General features: G+C 48.7%; 1 protein-coding gene across 4 annotated transcripts in view; it reads left to right on the top strand.

Moving 5' to 3' along the window:
* Window positions 1-22,430, top strand: part of LOC144945124 (chromodomain-helicase-DNA-binding protein 5-like) — a 48,255-nt gene that overhangs the window by 17,049 nt on the left and 8,776 nt on the right. For 3 of the 4 annotated variants that reach the window (XM_078873402.1, XM_078873399.1, XM_078873401.1), the window contains exons 12-36: window positions 28-242; window positions 903-1,034; window positions 1,966-2,077; window positions 2,488-2,679; window positions 3,416-3,616; window positions 5,903-6,040; window positions 6,184-6,305; window positions 6,773-6,946; window positions 7,745-7,886; window positions 8,677-8,808; window positions 9,330-9,447; window positions 10,072-10,196; window positions 10,845-10,937; window positions 11,714-11,855; window positions 12,219-12,394; window positions 12,579-12,759; window positions 13,649-13,735; window positions 14,658-14,749; window positions 15,368-15,501; window positions 16,289-16,433; window positions 16,949-17,081; window positions 17,988-18,109; window positions 18,607-18,799; window positions 20,699-20,902; window positions 22,074-22,244. In XM_078873402.1, coding sequence (XP_078729528.1) covers window positions 28-242; window positions 903-1,034; window positions 1,966-2,077; window positions 2,488-2,679; window positions 3,416-3,616; window positions 5,903-6,040; window positions 6,184-6,305; window positions 6,773-6,946; window positions 7,745-7,886; window positions 8,677-8,808; window positions 9,330-9,447; window positions 10,072-10,196; window positions 10,845-10,937; window positions 11,714-11,855; window positions 12,219-12,394; window positions 12,579-12,759; window positions 13,649-13,735; window positions 14,658-14,749; window positions 15,368-15,501; window positions 16,289-16,433; window positions 16,949-17,081; window positions 17,988-18,109; window positions 18,607-18,799; window positions 20,699-20,902; window positions 22,074-22,244 — 3,676 coding nt within the window. The remainder of the gene's footprint in view (window positions 1-27; window positions 243-902; window positions 1,035-1,965; window positions 2,078-2,487; window positions 2,680-3,415; window positions 3,617-5,902; window positions 6,041-6,183; window positions 6,306-6,772; window positions 6,947-7,744; window positions 7,887-8,676; window positions 8,809-9,329; window positions 9,448-10,071; window positions 10,197-10,844; window positions 10,938-11,713; window positions 11,856-12,218; window positions 12,395-12,578; window positions 12,760-13,648; window positions 13,736-14,657; window positions 14,750-15,367; window positions 15,502-16,288; window positions 16,434-16,948; window positions 17,082-17,987; window positions 18,110-18,606; window positions 18,800-20,698; window positions 20,903-22,073; window positions 22,245-22,430) is intronic. The other variant, XM_078873403.1, reaches the window with a different exon arrangement.

The raw sequence follows: 22,430 nt of genomic DNA, 5'->3' as shown, positions 1-22,430 counted from the left end.
AAACAAACCCGCACCCCCGTGCCACAGTTGGAGATCTACCACCCGGTGATGTACCGCACGTACCAGCGCAAAACCGACATGGACGACCCTCCGGCATTTGACTATGGCTCGGGCGAAGAAGAAGGGAAGGTGGAGCGGCGGCGCAAGAGCAAAGACCCCAAGTTCGCCGAGATGGAGGAGAGGTTCTACCGCTTCGGCATCAAGCCCGAGTGGCTCATCATCCACCGCATCATAAATCACAGGTGATGACTGTGCACGCGTCCGTAATGGAGCACTGTGGAGGTGCATGTTGGTGGTTACGCGCACATTATTTAGCTGTTTAAATGTGCTGGGCTGTGCAGATGCCATTTCCTGGCCTTGTATGGATGCAATACAGCAAGTGGGCTTATCTTTGTGGGGATTGAGTGTAACCCTCCTCTCGCACGTTTGGGATTTCTCCTGGGACTCTGGTTTCCTCCCAGCGTAAATAAATACTCCTCAATGGGAGTTGGCCAAACATCCCAATATAGGGCCACAGAGCTTGGGCAGTCGGCACCCATTCTGGCTGCCTTTCCTGCCTGTCAGTGGTTGACTTAATTTTGGGTCTTTTTGAAAACTGTGTTTTAAACTGCGCTCTACCGGTACAATGCCGTTTTTGGTGGGTCGCAAAAGAGCACCTGAGACTTTTGTAAATTTTTAAATGAGTATTCTTTGCAGTCACGGAAGTACAGAAAAACACAACACAAGCCACCGGTGATGTGTGGCTTGGCACATTTTCCAGGCTGCCCCAAAGTTGATGTTTGCATCTAAATTGCAGGAACACACTTTAAGCTACTGCAGCGCAATTATTGTTTATTTGTTAAAGTGTAAAGGTTCAAATGTGTTTTTTTTATCAACCCCTACCGTTTTCCCCTTCCCTTCAGTATCGACAAGAAGGGCAACATCAGCTACCTGATCAAGTGGCGCGACCTCCTGTATGACCAGTCAACCTGGGAGAGCGATGACTTGGACATCCTTGATTACGATCTCCATCGCACCTCCTACTGGACGCACAGGTGCGGAGGGCTCTCACCCACGTGTGGGTGATCATCGTTATTACTCGAGTTTCTGTTGCCGTTCCACGTCTTTTGTCTCCCCAACATTGTCTCGTCTTGCGGCGGCGACATATCTCTGCTTGGTATGCAGGAGGGTTTGGGTTCGATCCAGTCCCTTGACGCCTGTTGTATATTTCGAGTTTGCATATTCTCCCCGCGGTCATGTGGCTTTTTCTCCGGTTCTTCTGGTTATCTCCTCCACATTTAGAAGCATGCGTTTCAATTAGAAAGCTGCTATAAATTTTCACTTGATAAGCTGCTTTGTTGAGCTATAATTTGTGGCCAGGTTACTTCTGATAGAGCTAATAGCTTCATGGGCTTTATCTGATGAATACAAATAGTTACGTTTTTAGTTGAATCTTTACATCCATTTTCCGTGATTGTGAAGATGTCATAATGCGTGGTGTCATCTTGCGACGTCACGCACCTTGTGACATAATTGCATTCATAGCTTGCGTGGCGCATAAGGTAACGTTATCGTTGTTACCGTCAGCCTGTAAACTTCCCACTCCTGGGCGAAGGCCTGCCCTATTCAGATTCCTCCTTTTTCCCCAGTTGCTCCTCTCTAGAAGTTGCCTACAAACTCTGGCTGCTACCATTTCTTCACCTCCTCTCGATCTCCAACTCCGTAGTCCGTTTGTCACTCATGACTTCTCATGACCCCTTCCTTCCCCATTTTACGCTTTATTTCCTTTGAGTTGACAACAACCGCATCAGTTACCCTCGACCTTTCCTTGTTTCTTAATTCCTTAACCCATCTCTGGAACTTGCATTGTTTTCGTTAATTAAATACTTCTGAGGACAAAACGCACGTTCTTTGTGAAGTGTTAGTGTCCGTGCATGTGCGTGATTTTAACTTCCACCTTTTTTATGCGTGATTTCTGTCGTGCAGAGAGATGATGATGGGCGAGCCGGGCAAGTGTCCCAAGAAGCTCAAGAAGACCAAGAAGTTGCTGAAGGAGAGCAACAAGTCTCCGAAACCTCCAGACACCCCTATCGTTGATGTAAGTTTCCAGTACACAGCCAGGGGCTCTCATGGAAATTTACCCGAGCTGCTGGTAGATTGCAGCAGGTATCACGTCACTAGTAGCCAAGGTGGAGAGTTACTACAGCCGTAGCGAGCACCTTTAGCTAATGGCACTTTCCCCCAATGAGCGCTCTGTGTTAAAAAACTACAGGGGTTTCTTAGTGCAGTGTGTTTTAATGCCGTGTCAGGTGTGTTAGTCTGTGTGAACGTCTTTTGTTTGTTTCACGTGCCTGCCTTGCCTTGTGTGTTCATGTTTGTGCGTAATGTGTGTCCCTGTGCGTCTGCATTCGTTTGAGTGTTAGTGTGTTAACGTGTTAGTGCTTGTCTGAACCGTCCGTATGGCTATCTTTGCTCACTACCGCCACCCTCCCTCTCCATTCCCCACAGCCGACGATCAAGTTTGAGAAGCAGCCCGACTATGTGGAGGTGACGGGAGGGCAGCTGCACCCCTACCAGCTGGAGGGGCTCAACTGGCTGCGCTTTTCCTGGGCCCAGGGCACACACACAATCCTTGCGGATGAGATGGGTCTCGGAAAGACTGTGCAGACTATAGTCTTCCTCTACTCGCTCTACAAAGAGGTGGGAGTCGCCGTGACGTGGAGTCGTCGGCGGTTGTGCTTCGTACACAATTGCCCATAACACACGTTCATTCACATGCTTCAGCATGACAACGACAGCCGCCTAGGTCATGGCCATGTCGCCACATCGCCTGTGTGAGGTGAGATTTACGGTAAAGATGTGTTAGCCCCCTCAAAAAAGCAATACGTACATCACGGATCTTGTTGGTGACGGGCTGGGGCAATGGTAACACTTGAGCCTCGCAGCAAGGAGGGCCTTGTTTCGATTTCTGACTTGGACACTTTTCTGTTTTAAGTTTGGGTTCTCACTGTTCTGCATGGGTTTTCGTGTTCTCCGGTTTCCTCGCAAGGCAAAAAAAAGCCAGCACATTCAAACTAATTTTTTTATTTTACCAGGTAAGAAAGGCCCACTGAGCTTGACAGCTCTTTTTCATAAGCAACCTGACCACAAGTTAGTGGCTTATCATCTGGAAATTTATAGCAGCCAAATGCTCTTGAACACATGTTTCAGGGTCGAGAGCAAACCCACGATCTGTATACCAGGCGAGGTGGTTAACATCTCGCCACCGTGGCGCCCAATGCAACTGGTTTTAGCCAAAACATCCCAGTGCCAAGAAATGATCTTGAGGTGTCTTAATTAGTTTTACACATAGCAAGGACCACTCTTACATCACTGGTAAGAAAAGGAGGGTGCTAGGAAAACATTGCGTTGACCACGCCGGTGTCTATCTCTGCAGGGCCACTCAAAGGGCCCGTATCTGGTCAGCGCGCCGCTCTCCACCATCATCAACTGGGAGCGTGAGTTTGAGATGTGGGCGCCTGACTTCTACGTGGTGACGTACACGGGCGACAAGGACAGCCGCGCCGTCATCCGCGAGAATGAGTTCTCGTTTGACGACAGCGCCATTCGCGGTGGCAAGAAGGCCTCCAAGATGAGGGTGAGTGCGTGCCCGCCTGCCCGTGTACGATTGTGTATGTGTGGGGAGCGTTAGTGTCGTGGTTATAACGCGCTGCTGTACGAACCTCGCGACCTGTGGTTCCCGCTTACTGCCAACATTTGTAGCGATTTTTTTTACCGGTACGGGGCCTCCCCTAGGTCGACTTGGCTATAAATTAGTAGCTTGTGTTGTGTGCATACATCAGCACGGCGGAAATAATGGCATGTGGGTCTGGTGTCGGCCACACCTTGTCCGCTATTTCGGCCTTAATTGGTGCTCGCTAACACTGCTGTGGTCCTGGCAGTCTGTGTAGGTTGCAAAACGAGTACTGTAGTGTACGTACAGTATACGCTTTTGTCTGCAGAGCGTCACTTGATCACAACTGAGCCAATGATTCTTCTCTCTCTCGCTGCGGAATTGTGGGTAATCGTCTCCCATGCTCGGTCTCGGTCGGCGTGCCTCACTCGTATAGTCAACATTCGTGCAAGCGTATACTGTTTACTATAGTGTTGTGACCACGTGTGTGTGCGTAAAGCATTTTTTTAATTTTGTGTCCAAGTGGAGTGACTGTTTTTTAGTAACTGTACTGCAAGTGAAAGTCGTCCTCCACAATACCCCTCCTCTCCTCTCTCTCGTCTCCCTCACACCAGCCACGATAAAATTTAATTAATAAATTTGATTACTTCATATTAAATTTAAATAATAAAAATATAAAAAGGTATTTTTTATTAATAATTTTTATATGAATACAGTATTTTTGGGTTGTGGAACGAATCATCTGAGTTTCCATTATTTCTTATGGGGAAATTCGCTTTGATATACGAGTGCTTTGGATTATAAACACGTTTCTGGAACGAATTATGCTCACAATCCAAGGTTTCACTGTAGTCTATTGGCAGCCTAGCAGAATTAGTCATTGACACACTGGGTTTGCCTAAAAGGCTTTTGGCCTTCAAGCAAAGACTGGATTCATTCCTCGATGAGAATCGACTCTTGCACTCGGGACTTGCGCGTCGAACCATGCGAGGGAGGAACGGTTTCTTTCGAGTCGTATCGCTTCTGTGTGTAGTTGGATCGTGTGTACCCTGCAGCCAACAGAGACCATAAAATCGCCACACTTCGGAGAGCCCAGTTTAATTGTAGGAGGTTGAAAGCGCAGCGTCTCAGCTGGTGCTGGCTCAGTGTCTGACTGACATGGCCATTATGAACCTCCTTAGTCTCCTGGTCAACTATTGTGGCTTTATTTGTCTTCATCACTTAACCTTTTGACAGTATTGGGGATGATTTCAGTTTTGCTGTTTTTCCAGAAACTTCCTCAATGATTTGAAAGAGTCCTTTTCAGGAGGATGCTGTTTGGGAAGTTTGTCAAGTGCTGGTTGAGTTGTTCGTTTCTTAATTGAGGGAATGGGAGAGCCCGGGGAAAAAAACCCACGCACACGAGAAGAGAATACTCAAAGATCCCGCACATGTTGCCCCAACAACCTTCTCGTTGCGTGTGCCTGGGGTTTCTCCGGGGTCTCTGGTTTCCTCCAACACGAAACAAAAACACTCTAAAAATTGGCTAAACATTACCATGCGGGACTCATGAAAAGTAGTTTTCGGATACAAATATGTTAACTTTTTTCGGTCCCACAGCGAAGTTAATGTTATCGACATCCCCATTTCCGTGCTCTTGAGGTTTTTTTACCAAAATCCACAATTGTAAGGGTTGTGTTGCCACAAGTTATCACAACTTCACGTAAAACTTTGTGGTGCATGACACGGAGGTTTCTTAGCAAGTCTTTGCATTGTCAGTGTCGCGTTTATATTCTGTGTGTACTGTTGCTCACGTTGTCGTTTGTGTAGCTATTGTGTGTTGTATGTATTAATTTTGTTGCTCGTTGATTTGTTGTTGATCATTATTGTCTATTCTCATTGTGGTGTCGTTTTTGCTATCCTTTGCATTGTCTTGATGGTCGGATTACTTTGTCATCACATCCCATTGTGTTGTCTGCTAGTGTTTTTTTCCTGGTAATATATTGTTGGCAATGTAATGTGTCATTGTTACATGTTCTTAGTGTTACGACGATATTGTTTTCGCAATCATGTTTGCAAGTTTTCTTGTTACTGCCATGTTCTGATTTGTTTATTGTTGTGGTGTTGCTGTTCATTGCCCGTTTCGTTGTTGGGTTGTGGTGTTCCGATTGTAACGGTGATGGTGCATGTTGTGGTGGGGATGACATTGTGGTGGTATGGTTGTTGTGATATGGTTGTTGTGGTTGTTGTTGTGGTCGTGGTGGAGAGCAGAAGGACGCAATGGTGAAGTTCCACGTACTGCTCACATCGTACGAGCTGATCACCATCGACCAGGCTGTGCTGGGCTCCATCGACTGGGCCTGCCTTGTGGTTGATGAGGCCCACAGGCTCAAGAACAACCAGTCCAAGGTGAACTAGCTCACCTCCTCACTCTCATCCACTTGCTCAACCAATTACCCACTTGCTTGCCCAAGCAATCAAATCTCTTATTCAACCAATCACACCCGTCTGCCTGCCTGTGTCCTCATTCCCCTTCTCTTGTGCCATTTCAGTTTTTCCGAATCCTCAATGGCTATAAGATCGACACGAAGCTCCTACTCACAGGGACACCTCTGCAGAACAACCTCGAGGAACTGTTCCACCTCCTCAACTTCCTCACATCCGACCGATTCAAGTACGTGTCGGTCCTCGTATCGGTCCTCGTCTTGCCCCTCTTCTTGCCAAATCTTAAGTAAATTGGAGCAGCGATGGGAAAGTGTCTGACGCTGAGAGCAATGAGTAGCCTTGGTGAAGCTGTTTTCGTTCTGTGCACTGGCACACTGAAAACACATCATCGTCAAGCCTTGAATCCCTACCTAGAACTTGTTTGTTCCGTTAGCCTAACGGTGAACACGTGCGTGTACTCCCCATTGGTTAAATCCACTGCTGGATAAGGGCCTCTCCATGTCATGTGGGTCGCGTGGGCTACTTCACCCTACTTCACCACGCTGGCGACCTGCCGATCAATTTAACTGTGGAGTACCCATCGAATTCGTATCAATCGTAACAAATGTATTCTATCATCCAGCATTTGAGCCCATTCTGTGTAACTGTCCGAAACGAAACGTGTTTGTAAACTGTACGTGCCGTCGTTTCGTGCAGCAACCTGGAGGGCTTCCTGGAGGAGTTTGCTGACATCTCCAAAGAGGATCAGATTAAGAAGCTGCACGACCTCCTGGGGCCCCACATGCTGCGGCGTCTCAAGGCCGACGTCTTCAAGAACATGCCCTCCAAGACGGAGCTCATCGTGCGCGTCGAGCTCAGCCCCATGCAGAAGTGAGCGTTGACGGCACCGGAGGGTTTCCGCTATCGAAAATGCTCCCCCCTCTATCTAGTACCCGATTCGTGCGGCTATGACACTCGCAATTACAGACCTGGGTTAGTCTTGACATTTGACTTTGAGTCCCATCAGGCCATTTGGATGTGATAAGTCTCTTGTGGCTCTATCTATCTCATAGTGGGCTTGTAGGTTCCAAACCCCTGACCTCAATGGCACTGAATGTATCTCTGACGGTCACGATTAACTTAATGCGCACCAAATATTACTGTCAAATATAATTTGGCTTGTCATTTCAATTTGGGCGAATTCTAGAGAATTAAAACATATACTGGTAAGTTTGATTGGCACGCTCTACAACAAACACTTTTTGCAAAGCTTTTACAATATTTTCCAGAGTTACTTTTCTTTTCCCTGAACAAAGTTGCTGAGCACGGGCCCAAAACATTAATCGTCCAGCAACAAACGGCACGATCAAAGTTGTACTGGATCAGAGTTATCACGTGTCTTGAATTGAGCCAGGTTGTTGTGTAAGAGTTTGGCAAGATATATGATGGGAGTGATTTCCAAATTCGAACAGTGGGCGGGATGAAACAGAAAGAGGCATGTTGTGACTTGCAGTGTATATATTTTGAACTTCTTTTGCACCGTACGCAACCAAGTGTGCTAATTGAAGGTGCAGCGTGTGGTGGTTGAGTGAGTGTAATGACCTGCAGTGTGGCGGTAGAACACAGGTGTGGGTGAGACGAAACGGAGTCCCTTATGTATGTGTGTGTTACGCTATGGTGCAATCTCAGGAAATACTACAAATTCATTCTCACGCGCAACTTCGAGGCACTGAAGTCCAAGGGTGGTGGCAACCAGGTGTCGCTCATCAACATCATGATGGACTTGAAGAAGTGCTGCAACCACCCCTACCTCTTCCCGGTCGCAGCCATGGTAACCACCTCGTTGATTCGCTCTTCCCTACATGCACATGTGCACGTGTAAATACGTACGGATGCATGCGCCTGTTCACACGACACATACACGCACTCGCACACAGATATTCCCATGTAACCATAACGTCTGCCATTCAACCACTTAAGTGGAGGTGACCTCACAATGATTTGGGCTATGCGAGGCACACTCATAAAGGCGTTCTGTATGTATAACTGTTTTCGCACCGTATGTAGCCAATCATGCTCATTGGATTTGTGGGGCAGGGACAACAAACTAAACACAAGTAGTTCTAAAGAAATTCTTTTTAATCTAGATTTAAAAGTGCATACCTCCAGTGGCTTCCTAATATCAGAAGAAAGAGCGTTCCAGACAGTCGCAGAAGCTCATCTGAAAGCGCGATGCAGTTTGTGACCGTGTTTGTACGATGGCTTGCCAAAAGCTGACGGCTTGCCAAAAGCTGCTTCGAGGAGGAAAATGCACACGTGCACACACTCCCACGTAAACACATATGTCGGGTCATGGGGTTCCGTGTAAATGCATGAAACTCACACCCCAAATCATGCATTTAAACATTCTCAGTTTTTAATTGTGAACACCTAAACACCGATTTAAAACGCTGAAAACCAAAATCAGACACCGTTGAGGATTCTCGGACTCCTTTGTCAATGTTGAAGACTCGCAGACCCAAACAAAGGCACACCGGGTCGGAGTGTCAAGGCTGAGATGACACACGCGTGTGTGCTCTGCTAATCGTGCCATGTGCTGTCTCACCATCCCCCACGTGCAGGAGGCACCGAAGCTGCCGAACGGCGTCTATGACGGAACATCGCTGGTGCGCGCCGCTGGCAAGCTCATGCTGCTGCAGACGATGCTGCGCAAACTAAAAAATCAGGGCCACAGAGTGCTCATCTTTTCCCAGGTCAATTGCCGCTCATCTCTACTTTGAGCCGCGTCCTGTCTTATTTACGGAGGCACTGTGCCCATCTTCTCCCAGGTTCATTGCCATGCCCGCCTTCTGTCGGCCTGCTGTCAATCATCTCCAGTCATCAGTAATCGCTGGCCACCACCAGTCACCAGTCAATTGCAGTTATGAGTCATTTCCACCCACAATCTCACTGCTATCCACCACTACAAGTCACTGTCGGTCACTACGAGGTATTACAGTCACCACCAGCCATAGCCACTCCATGTTCCTCTGACTATGCTCCTCCTTTTGTCTGTTCAATCAAACTTAAGTCTGTTTATCTATCCACTTATCCATCTGGCTATCACTTCATTTCTCCTCACCCACTTGTCTCTTATTTTGTCAAGCTGGTCACCATTTTATCCACTTGTATGTGTGCGTGTATCATCCACAAACTCGTTTTGTGATCCTTCTGTTTTTGCGTTTACGTGTCCATCTACTCATGTCCATCTCCCTCGTCCCCTCTCGCCACACAGATGACCAAGATGCTGGATCTGCTGGAAGACTTCCTGGACAACGAGGGCTTTAAATACGAGAGGATTGATGGAGGCATCACTGGCAGCCTCCGGCAAGACGCCATCGACCGATTCAATGGTGGGTACCTTCACTATCGCCATCACCATAGTCTCCACCAACATCACCCCATCATCACCAACATAACTAATATCACAAGGAGCTTCTGGCAGGATCGATAAGGTTGTGTATCATCACCAACATGACCATCATCTCCAGCAATAACAACACCACCACCAACATAATAACATCACCTTCACCGACATCACTACAGTTTCCAACATAACTAACATCATCACCATTTCCGTAATAGATACCATCGGTGTTGTCATGTTCCTGACGATTCTTAATGTCAGAACTGGCCCATTGTCATTGAGAGTGCGGTGTCAGGGCCGCTTTGTTGGTGGTGAGATGTTATCTCCCTCACCTGGTATACAGGAGGTCGTGATTTAGATCCCACACTTGACGTCTGCATATTTGGAGTTTGCATGTTCTCCCCATGGTCATTAGGATGTTTCTCCCGGGTCCTCTGGTTTTTTCCTCCACATTTAGATTCAAAAAGGATGAGAGTATTTAGCTACTGCTATAAATTTCCACGTGATAAGCCACTTGAGCCCCAGAGCTTAGTGCGCTTTACCTTGGTAAATAAAATAGTTTTTTTGATGTCTAATGGTGCCGATCTGCCGCTTGTGTCGCCTGCGTTAGCTCCCGGGGCTCAGCAGTTCTGCTTCCTGCTGTCGACGCGAGCGGGAGGCTTGGGCATCAACCTGGCGACGGCCGACACGGTCATCATCTACGACTCTGACTGGAACCCCCACAACGACATCCAGGTGCCCGACATGGCACACAGGGGGGGAGCTCTACTATTTGAGACACACGGGGGGGGCTTGATCTGAATCAACACACGGAACTGCAGAGGGGCGGCAGGATGGCGCTGTGCTAACACTCGTGCCTCACAGTCGGAAGGGCCTGGGTTTGATTCCTAACTTTGTATATTTTCCCCATTCTGCATGGGTTTCCTTCGGGCTCTCTGATTTCATCCCATAGCTAAAAACGTACAGTGGAACTGGTATTACACAAACATCGCACTGCTGAGAAATTACTTGCAAATTGGGATTACACAGATCTTCATGCCAACCGTGCAGTGCATGTCCCTCCACCATCTGCAGAAGTGGCAGTGGCAGTTATGCGATTCGGGCCGCGTGCGTGGCATTTGTTGCCCCCGCCACTGGGAAAACCTGCCAGGACCTTCCTTATGAAAGCCTTTTAAGACTGAAGCTTTACTGAGGAAACACACGAATCGCATGGTAACATGACACGAGACACGCAGGACAATGAGATAAAGCAGCGTAAACCGAAACAAAACACGCGATTCAATACACGGCAGACAACACAAGAATGTGAAGCTTAATAACAAAGTCTCTTTTCGAAAGTGAGACCTGGGCACCCTTAACTTTGTTATTGTTGTTGTGTGCCAGGCCTTCAGCAGAGCCCATCGAATCGGGCAGGCGAACAAGGTGATGATTTACCGATTCGTGACCAGAGCCAGTGTGGAGGAGCGAATCACACAGGTGAGATGTCTGCATTCAACTTCAGGCGGGGAATGAATGTTAACGCGTGTGAGTGTATGGGTAATGGGGAGAGAGCAATAGCGGCTCGTGTGCTGCGCTACGAAATCCATCGACCTGAGTTCGATTCTCACTCTCGACCAGCGTCGGTGGCGACTAATTGAACTGGTCCTGGGCCTCCCCTAGGTCGACTCGGCCTCAAATGAATACCTGGTGCAGTGTGTAAACATTGCCACTAGGGAGACAAAGGTGGTCAGGCATGGTGCTGGCCATCCACCCCCTCGTGTACCGTGCCGGCCTTCATAGGTGCTTGCTAATAGCACTTACCCCAACAGCCTGTTAAGGTTACACAGAGGATCTTTGTCTTAGTAATGAGCAGGTGGCACAGTGGGCAGCAGAGGTGGTGCATCTGCCAGTGGTCTCATTTAACCCTCAACGTCTGGGTCTGTCTCATGAGTTGCCAGCAGCCAGCCTGCATACTAAACGTGTCCTCAACGTGTGCCTAGCAGAGTACAACTACCATGGTGAGGTCAGTGTCTATTCGTGGTGAATGGCAGCTGGAATAATGAAGAGCGGTATTGAAGTGGTTCGTATCTTCAACTATAAACATGCCAACCTGAGTTTGATTCCTGGCCACAGCTAAGATCGGTGGAAAATTGTGAACCAGTCCTAGGCCTCCCCTAGGTTGACTCAGTCTTAGAAGTGGATTGGTGTGTACAGTGCTGAGCAAAATGTTTGGATGCAGCAACCTCTTGACCCTCCTGCCCTGAATCGCACAGGTGGCAAAGAAGAAGATGATGCTCACTCACCTGGTGGTGCGCCCTGGTCTTGGCTCCACCAAAACCGGTTCCATGAGCAAGCAGGAGCTGGATGATATCCTCAAGTTCGGCACAGAAGAGCTGTTCAAGGATGACGTGGAAGGTAGAGATACACGTGGGCACATTCAGAAATGTGTGGGGAGGCATGGAGACAGTAGGCAACAAGGATGCAGGGATGATGAACATTGGGCCATCTGGGTACACAGGGGATATGCTTGGGGGTGTACTGGGACACATGACACGAGGACTCAAGGAGATATTCAAAAGCCAGCGGCAGTGGAATAGTCCTTTGGAATATTGGGGGTGCCCCCACGTCATTTATACAGTCCTGTTCAGTTCATTAGCCTCAGCGAGACATTGGCATAACATTGCATGAAAAATAAATTTAATTGCTAATTACTCTGTTATGGATCGGCTACGTGCCTCATGGTGATGTCGATATTTACAAGTATCTTTCCGCTGGCAGGTGAGATAAAGGAGAATGACGAGCTGAGCGTGATCCACTACGACGACAAGGCCATCGAGAAACTGCTGGACCGGGACCAGCAGGACAGCACTGAGGTGGAGCCAGACATTCAGAGCATGAATGAGTACCTGAGCTCATTCAAGGTGGCGCAGTACATCGTCAAGGAGGAGGAAGAGGTGAGGGGGTGTGCCTCTACAGAGTACCCAGAGTACATGTGCAACACGCACAACACAGTGCATTGTCGAGGAGGCGAGGGTTGCACAAAGTGACGCCCGGATCCTTGCACTTGAAGAATTGCGCCGATACAATATTTACAACATTTATGAACTCATGATAAATTGTGCTCCTCCCTCCGTGCAGCCCGAGGAGGAGGTGGAGCGGGAGATCATCAAGCAGGAGGAGACGGTGGACCCCGACTACTGGGAGAAGCTGTTGCGCCACCATTATGAGCAGCAGCAGGAGGACCTAGCGCGCAACCTCGGCAAGGGCAAGCGCGTTCGCAAGCAAGTGAACTACAACGACGCGGCGCAGGAAGACCCGGGTATGGAGCACGCACGAGGAGACACGGGAACGCATGGAGAGACACGGCGAGTTTGGAGGGAGGCACGGGAGATGTTATGGAGCAATAGAGGGATGCACACAAGACAAATAAAATGACGTGGCTTGGGAAGGACCCCGGGTGTACGGGAGACACGGGTGGGGTGGGGATGAACGAGGAGATAGTGGGGAGACACGGGGACATTGAAGAGACGCTGAGACATGGGGCGGGGGGGATATATGGGTCCGGCGACATGGCAATGCACAGGGAGGGACAGGAGGTTAAAGGAAGTCTGAGAGGAAACGGGGGAGATGCGGATAGTTGAAGGCCGACATGGCGAGTCGCTGCAACACGACACAAGACATGGGGGGGGGGGGACACGATGGTGATGGGGACAATGAGGGTGTGGGGGGAGAGACGTTCGAGCACGCCAGTTGTATAAATGTGGTACGTGATGAGGCCTTGAAGGCACAGACATGGGTACAAGTAGGTGAGGACATGAGAGGTGGAAACACGAGCAGGAGTGACTACAATGTTGTGCAGAAACTACGGACGGACGTGGAATGGAGACGTGGGGAACATGGAGATGCATGGCGACATTGAGCACAGGAAACACGGGGGGAGGGGGGTGTACAGGTTTTGTGGACATGACTACATCATTGTAAGACATGATTAATCCACTGCTGGATGAAGGCCTCCCCATGCCGTCGCCATCTCCCATGGGTCCAGCGATGTAACAATCCATCTAGCTCCTGCACACGTGGTGGACGTAGTCTTTGAGACATGACGAGGAGACGGCGGGTGGGGGGGGGACCCTTAGTTGGAGACGAACACGAGGGGACGCAGGTTGATGGACGAGACTTGAGGTGTCCGTGTGTCTATCGTGTTTCAGACTGGAGGGACGATTTGTCGGACAACCAGTCAGACTACTCGGTGGGCTCCGAGGAGGAGGACGAAGACTTCGAGGAGAGACCAGAAGGTCCGATCACTCATTCGTTGCAAGGCTCACTCATTCGCTTAATCACTCAATCAGTTTTTTCGCTCTTTCGATTATTCGCTCAATCAATCGCTCTCGATTATCTACTTGTTAAATTGTTTGATGTTCACTCAATATCTCGTACATTTTCTCCATGCATTCCTTCATTATAAAGCTCACTCAAATAAATGAGTCGCTCATTAATTTGAGGTTTGACAAGCATTCTCTTTCCTTAGTTTGCTCATTGCTCATTCACTTGTGGTTCACTTGTTAGATTACTTTCTCATTTAAACTGGCTCATTAAGTTAATTTATCTTGAATGAAAGCTTTCGTGACTGGAGGGATTCATACTCTTTGGGTCTTTTGGTGAAGTCACGTAGAAAAAAAAAAAATCACGATGTTTCAATCGCAACACAAGCAATCGCAAGCAATCGTCTTCAGGTGAAGACGATTAAAGACGATTGCCCCACTATCTCCTCGTTCATCTTCACCCCACCCATGTCTCCTGTGTTGCGATGGAAATGTCGTGATTTTTTATTTTATTATTTTTCTATCTACGTGACTTTACCGAAAGACCCAAAGAGTATTAATTTATCTGTTAATCCTCTTTCCTTTTTATCTGTTTACTCTTGTTTTTCTTTGCGTAATTTAATTTGCCTGTTTTGTGATTTGGTAATTCACTCTTTTTCGATTTCTCACGTGTTAATCAACTCTTCAATCAACTTTCGTCCACTTGTTTATTTGCCTGTCCAAGTGAGATGATCTCATTCTTCTGCTCTCTTGCTCGTTTATTGGCAGTCCTGAGCCGGCTGTGGAAAGCTCCACGTTCCTGTGACGTGGACCAGTTTATCCTTATCCTCTCGTGTGTGTATGCGCTGCCCATGCGGCGCATGTTTGTAAAATATTTCACGTTCGGTTTTTGCAGGCGGCGGACGACGCCAATCCAAGCGCCAGCTGAAGAATGAGCGCGACAAACCGCTCCCCCCTCTACTCGCCCGCGTCGGAGGGAACATTGAGGTACAAGGGGGTGTTCGTGGGCAATGGATAATGATTTGCAGTGACACTATTTGTAATTATAACTAGATTATTTTTTATTTTACCTGGTAAGGCTCACTGCGCTATGTAGCTCTTTTTCAGAAGTGACCTGGCCACAAATGATAGCTCAACGAAGTGGCTTATGTAGAAATGTATAGTCGCCTAATACTTGTAAACGCATGTTTCTCAATGTGGAGGGAAAACCAGAGGAGCCGGAGAAAAATCCACGCAACCACAGGGAGAACATGCAAACTCCAAATATACAGGCGTCAGGGTTGGGATCGAACCCACGTCCTCCTGTATACCAGGCGAGGTAGTTAACATCTCCTAGCCACTGTGGCGTCCACTATAATTGTCCCCAAGTCCTGGCATAGAGTGGAGGGAGTGAGCACATGGGAGGAGCTGAACTGTTTCTCGTGTGTTAGGGGGAGGATGAGTGTTAGACACGGGGAGCTTGTGTAAGTGGCAGAGTTGTTAGTTTAACACGTAAGCTTTCGCAACCAATATAAAATAAAAACTCTTATGGTTGTTGTTAGTTGTGAGGCTTGGGTGTTTTGTTGATCTGCTCGTCCCCCCCTCCCCGCCCCCTCCACTGCACAGGTGCTGGGCTTCAACGCACGGCAGCGCAAGGCGTTCCTGAACGCGATCATGCGCTATGGGATGCCTCCGCAGGACGCGTTCGGCTCCCAGTGGCTTGTGAGAGACCTCCGTGGAAAGAGTGAGCGCGAGTTCAGGTATGCGAGCTCGCAGGTGTAACGTGTACGCTCACGCACACACTTGTTGCTGCACACACCACAGTGTGTCATGCCCAGCCTCGACCCGGTCTCCAGCAGTGGACGTGGTCACCCTGGTTTTGACACAGAGCAACGTTAACTCCGTGAATCATGGAGGGCGGGCAGGAGGGCCGACCTTAGCTCTTAAAGGCTTCACGGGACAAGTGACTATCGTCATAGCTTGCACGTGCCTGCAGTGCGCCTGAATTATAGAACGTACACACATGCATCCCACTTGTAGCTCACATGGTCTGTTTGGGAAAGTGCTGTTAGCGAGCACCTTTGAAGGACCGTGTGATACGTGGTCAGAACCACGCACGCCCAACATTGGGGAGGTCCAGAATTGGTTGACATATTATTCTCCACTGGGGCTAGTCCTGGCCGGTAAGAAAACTCGGGTGGTGCAGCTTGTAGCGCAGCATGCAAGCCGCTGCACTTCCACTCCCCACAATGACAAACGCACATAGACACATGTGCAGATTTTTGCACGTACACAGACACCAATATTGGAGGTACATTCCTCTTCACGGTACCTATGTATGCCCCACTGCAATATATTTGTGTTTGTGTGCCAGCTGACGTTCCTTGGTCTTTCTTTTGTCTCCATGGCAGTTGTCTTTGACTGAGACACCAGTAACGTGCTTGTCTCCCTTCCCTCCCGTATCTGTAGAGTGTACATCTCATGTTATGAAACACCAGTGTAATATGCTTACCTCCCTGTGTGCCCCCCCCCCCCGTGTCTCACCAGGGCGTACGTGTCTCTGTTCATGAGACACCTGTGTGAGCCGGGTGCGGACGGAGCGGAGACGTTTGCAGATGGCGTCCCGCGCGAGGGGCTGTCCCGTCAGCACGTGCTCACCCGCATCGGCGTCATGTCTCTCGTTCGCAAGAAGGTGGGAACGCACACCCCCCCCCCGACGATGGTGGCAGTAGTCATTGACGGTCATTAAGAGGTGATGGTTATGAGATGAAGATGATGGTGATACGACGATAATGGTGATGGCGGTGAAGAGATTCTTCATGAGACAATGACTGATGATGATAAGATTAGAATGATTAATATGATCATTATTCTGATGATGAGATTAGAATGATTAATATGATGATTATTCTGATGATGATAAGATTAGAATGATTAATATGATGATTATTCTGATGATGATGAGACAATGAGAGCCAGTGTGGTTGGCAATTTTCATGGTGAGGCGATATTATAGTAATGATCAATTGATGATGTTGACGATGACGGTGAAGTTGATGGAATATACAATTTTTCTTACTAAAATCAATGTCTCCAAAATACATGACTTGGGCTCATGTTTGCCACTTGCCAGCACACACAGGGTGTTGTAGGTATTTAGTTCCCACGTTGTCACTTGTTCTAACCCGCATCGTGTCGTGGGCGAAGGTGCAAGAATTCGAGTGTGTGAACGGCAAGTGGAGCATGCCAGAGCACAAGCCTCCAGAGGGCATGGAGGTAAAGAAGGTGGCACCCTCGCCCGTGGACAGCCAGGCCAGTACTCCGGCACCCTCCAAACCCGGTGGGTACCGGTCGTACGTGCCACGCTGACGATACACACACACGCACACAAACCCCAGTGAGAAGGCTGCACGCACGTGGCATGGATGTGCACAAACACGCCGGTGCCATCTAAACCCGCTGAGTAACGCACGCACGCACACCAGCCCCCTCTGATCCCCCAGTGCATTACATCACGCACATGTGCCGACATCCAAACGCATTGCAGCGCACGTGCACACTCAACAGGCACTACTCATAAACCTGCTGAGTTGCTCAAGCGTTGGTAGCGCAGCGTGCTAGTCGCTATACTCCCGCTTCCCACTCACGCATGCTTGCATGTTCATGCACACGCATGCACAGAGCTGTATGCGCCGCATGTACACTGGCACGCGCTCGTATCTATACAGGTTTTCGCTTGCCTTATGCGGTCGATGCATTCCAACTAAAGGGCGCGCAAAGCGGCACAAGACAGCTGCCTGTCGATCAGAGCAAACGGTGCACTCACAATGTTGTCCAACGTCTGACCGCATAGCTGCATATGAGTGAAATCAAACCGCATCCCCTCGGGAATCTTGGGTAGAAATATGGTTAACCCCGCGTGTACGCTAAATTGCACAAACCAAACCTGTATAAAGCGAGGGAAGCCTGTATACACATGCATAAACGGAAAAGGCAAAGATCCCCCATCTAGCCTGTAACAGACTGTTGGGGCAAGTGCTGTTAGTGGGCACCTAAGAAGGCCAGCACTTCAAACGTGGGGGTGAGTGGCCAGCACCATGCCTGGCTGCCTTTGTCTCCCTAGTACTGATCTTTTCGCACCACACTAGTTACTCGTTTGAAGTTGAGTCGTCCTGTATATACATGCCCACACACACACACGTATATACCTGGAATAAACGTGTCCATGTATGTGATGTGACCACAGCCACACCGGTTCCGGTGGACAAGGCTGTGAGCGAGCCGGCCACTCCTGCTACTGACACAGCGTCGCCCGCAGAGAAACCCACGGAAGCCGAGGCATGCAAGGAAGAGCCAATGGAGACTGAGGTACTGTCACTGATCTTGCAATCTCCCAAATGTCTTCGAGCATGCCAGTGGATAAAAAGAGTTGGCTTCAATCACGTTTGAGCAGAGACACCCAGGCCTGGGGCTCAAACCCATTACGAACTCCGTGAGAGAGAGCGGGAGAGACGCCAAAATTCAGCGATTGATCCCGAGATTCCCAGTGGTGATGACCAGTGGTGTAGCCAGAGGTGTAGCATGGTTGTGTGTAGACCCTGGTGCACGTAATGAAATGGGGGGCTCCCCCACTGTCCAATTTCACACCCCTCCCAGCCCCCCTCTCCCCTTAATCACCTGGTGACTGGAACTATCCGCCCCTTTGTTGCCAATGCAGTCGAACCACCTTCTCACTCCCTCGATAGCTATGCCAGCAGTGCTGGCTCAAGTGTCTCCAACACAACCCATTATTAACCTGCTAGCCACTTATTGTTGTGACTGACCACTTCTCTCTCTGCGGTCGCCTTCCATCGTACCCTGTGCAGGCAGCAAAGCCGACAGAGGAGCCCACCCCCTCGGCATCCCCGACCCCTTCAGCCGAGCCCTCCGACCCCACGACCTTGCAACTGGAGAAGAGCGAGAAGACTGACACCACCGATGCTGCAGCAGCAGTAGAAGCAACCGTGGAGAAAGAGGAGGAGGAAGAGTTGATAAAGACGGAGCCGGCAGAGGCACCCGGTAAGAACCCATGATGTTGCCGGGCTACGGCATGAAGCTGAAAAGCCAGCGCCTATCGCCATTGCTTCCTTCCTTCTACCAGATAATCCACCGGTCCTTTGCCAAGTCGACTCCTGACCTCAAAGGACAGTTCTCAGGCTCAGCACTGCTATCTGACTATGCGTCGTCTTGTAATACAGTAAAAACGTCCTTCCAAGGGACCGCTCTTACAAGGTCTCATCGCATCCAACTGGCTTAGGGGCTTCACTCAGTTGCCGACCTCAGAATCGGAATATTTATTTATACTGGAGGAGGAATTCGATGAGCTATGCGGCTTTTTTTTCACGGACGTTCAGTAGGGTCAGGTAAGTTATAACAACAAACACCTGAAGACGACCGCTTGTTGCGATCGAAACGTCGTGATCTATTTTTTTATTTTCTATCTACGTGATTTTACCGAAAAAATTAAGTATAAGTTAGGAAATGCAAGCAAATCACGAATAAAACAGCCTGCATTGCTGACTTTTTATGAGTTCCAGCACTCGTTCTCAAGGTGTCCAATTCAGGGATTCATCGTGTATACTTACACTGCTGAGGTCCTAGATTTCAACGTCCCTGCTTTTTATTTTTCATTTTCACTTGCTCACTCGTGCGTTTATTTTTTTTGAAAAGCACTGGCCAGCGGACTCTTGTTTTGCAACACTCATCCAACGTGAAGCAACGGCGTTGTTAATTTCTGAACTTTGTCCGCACCCGTGTGCATGCTTGACTTTGCTTGCCATGATGGTGCCAGCTGATGTTTATTTTGCTTAGTTTGCTGGCTTGTTAATCTGTAAAATATAACATTGCTGCTTCATTGACATTAATAATTGTAAAAAAAAAGCATTGGAATAAAATAAAACGGCGAGTTTTACCCAATGAGAGATTCTGTTAGAGTCCTTTAGACAACAGAAGAAAGACGCCATGGGTACATTGCTGCATGGAGCACAGCGATGGGATTTACCTTGATTAAGGCTCATCAGTGTTAGCCTTGCCCATTTAGAGACTACCAAGAATACCCATGCAAGAGTTGGCCAAACATCCGAATACAGGACCATGGAGCTGGGGTAATAGTTTGGCACGTTTTGCTCGTCCTGTGGTTTCCCGTGTCTCGGTGCGAAAACTGCGTGCATTACAAATTTATCAGGTGTTTTGAGATGTCAATTTGTCTGACCGACGCTAGATAAAACTAGAACGTCGTATTAGCTGTGTATTCCCCTTTTGTTGGCCAAAAGATGGATGCAGCAGAATTTTTCTGAAGGTAAAACTCTTGACCGTTTTATTATTATTATTTCCAGGAAGTCGCAACCCGATAACAGTTGAGAGTGCCGTTTTGTTTAGTTACGAAATCAACACGGCCCCGAGCCAGCGTGGTCGTTTATTTTTGCCGCTGTGAAATGACCAACTGTGAATTTGCTTTTTACGCCCCCTTCCCATTCACCTCCCAGAGCCCCCAGCATCGCCATCTATTTTCAAAATTTTCGGCGCCCACTGAGTCTCATTGGATCAACATGGCCTGCTCCCACAATCCCCATTGTAGCTTTTTCGTGCTGGTCCCCCACAATGCGGCTCGTACCACGCTTGGCAACAACGATAGTAGACCGCAGTATATATGATGGCTTTCTTGATAATCACATAACCACAACTTGAAAATAATTTTTTGACCACGAACAAAGTTTTTACGTTCATGGGGGACAGCCAAGCTTGCGAGTCTGCCGCATAATATCATGAGCTGTTTAGGGTTGTGTCCTTCTTTACCCGAATGTGTGATTTTTTTTGTTTAATTCATTTATTTTTACGTTCACCCATCCGTGTGCCGCTTATAATTCATACGCCGCGACCTCCTTTTTGCGCGTCGACCTTCCTTGCCCCCCCGTTCAGCCGAAAGCAAATCGGAGGAAAAACCGCCGGAAAATCCAGTGGAAATTCCGGTGGAAAAGCCGGTGGCGGAAAAGCCGGTGGCGGAAAAGCCGGCGGCGGAAAGTCCGGCGGCGGAAAAGCCGGCGGAAAAGAGCACGGATGCGCCCAAGGAGGGGACAGACACGGAGGCAGCTGCCCCGGAGAGGGAGGGTGACGGGAGCAAAGGTTAATGGAACCGACACGATCCCCTTTAATCAACCTTTGACCTGTCTCTCCCTCCACCTTTCTGTCTCTTGGGTTAGGGCAGGGCGGCAGTGGTCGCGTTGTTGGATGGTGGTTGTTCGTGGTGGGTTTGTGGGTGACGATGGTGATTTTTTTGGAAGTCCAAAACTGTGTGGTAGGCAAACCACAAGCATATTAATCATGTTGGGTTTGTCAGTTGATTTTGGTTAGTTTATTTGGTAATCGTCATTGATTTTTGCAATCGATAATTAAATCTAGTTGGATTTTAGTTGCGATTGAACCGATTTGGCACATGCGAACCTTCAAACCGCATGGCTCGCTCCAATGCGGTTGCATCGGAATCTTTACTTGGACTGGAAGAATCCAATGAGCTTTTTCATCGTAAGGCGTCATCGGTGGAGACTGGTACAAGCACGACATTAAAACACTACAAATACAATAACAATTGAGAAAAAAAAGGATACTTGTTGAATTTAAAAAATAATTTATTCTTCCATCGAATCCTAATTTGAATCATGGCACCACATCTCAAGTGCTTGTGTGGGTTGAGAATTGTTAGAAGCCTGATAAAAATGGTTGATATTGTTTTAACATTTCCTGCTCTTCATTTGTCTAATTTATTTTTCATAAATTTATTTCATTGTCATGGTATTCATTCCTGCCTCCTCACAACAATCCTTGGGGGTGGTTTTGTAGCGGTCGGAGCACTTCCATCGCAATCACAATGAGTTAAATTGTGGTCCGGTATGACTGATCCCATTATAAAATAATAATAATCGTCATCATCCACTGGCATCAATGTCATCATTTGTTAATGGATCAATTAAATAATGCTTTCCGGTAAGTCAACAGTGGTTGTGCGATTAGTAGGCTGTGCACCGCGGGGTCAATGTGGGATTTCCACCACTGGTTGAGGGGACGAGTGCTCTGACCATAGGGCACCACCTGCTCATCGCACAAGCAACAATCATCCTGACGCCATGCTGAGCAAGGCTGCTTTACTCGCCGCTGAGCAGGACCACCCCCCTCCACCCCTGATGTTCACCGCAATCCTGTGCTCTCCTTCAAGTAACGAAATTGTGAAGTTCTAACACAGCTCGCTTTCCTCCCCTCCCCGTTGCCGTTGTTGCTCCTCGCGGAATGTCGCGTGCAGACTCCACGGAGAAGCCGGTGCTGACGAAGGACGTGGAGGAGGTGGTGGTAGCGGCAGCGGCCGCGGCCGTAAAGCCCGCGGAGAAATCTGACGAAAAGAAGGAGGAGAAGAAAGAAGAGAGGCCCGAGAAGCCCAAGTTCATGTTCAACATCGCCGACGGTGGCTTCACAGGTGAGGGGGGGGATGCTTGTTGTGGACTGCTCTGAGCACGGGGGAGGATGGATTGCAGTTGGGGGGGGGGGGGGGGTCCTCGAAGGAGTGAACTGAGAGTAAGCGGGGTGCTTCGCATGGGATGGCAGGGGCGAGAGAAAGGACTGGCAGGCTAGCTAGGACGAGCAAGAACTAAATCGTAATCGC

This window comes from Lampetra fluviatilis, chromosome 36 (assembly GCF_964198595.1).
Source record: "Lampetra fluviatilis chromosome 36, kcLamFluv1.1, whole genome shotgun sequence".
In the NCBI taxonomy this organism is placed as follows: domain Eukaryota; kingdom Metazoa; phylum Chordata; class Hyperoartia; order Petromyzontiformes; family Petromyzontidae; genus Lampetra; species Lampetra fluviatilis.
This window is presented reverse-complemented; position numbering and strand designations above follow the sequence as displayed.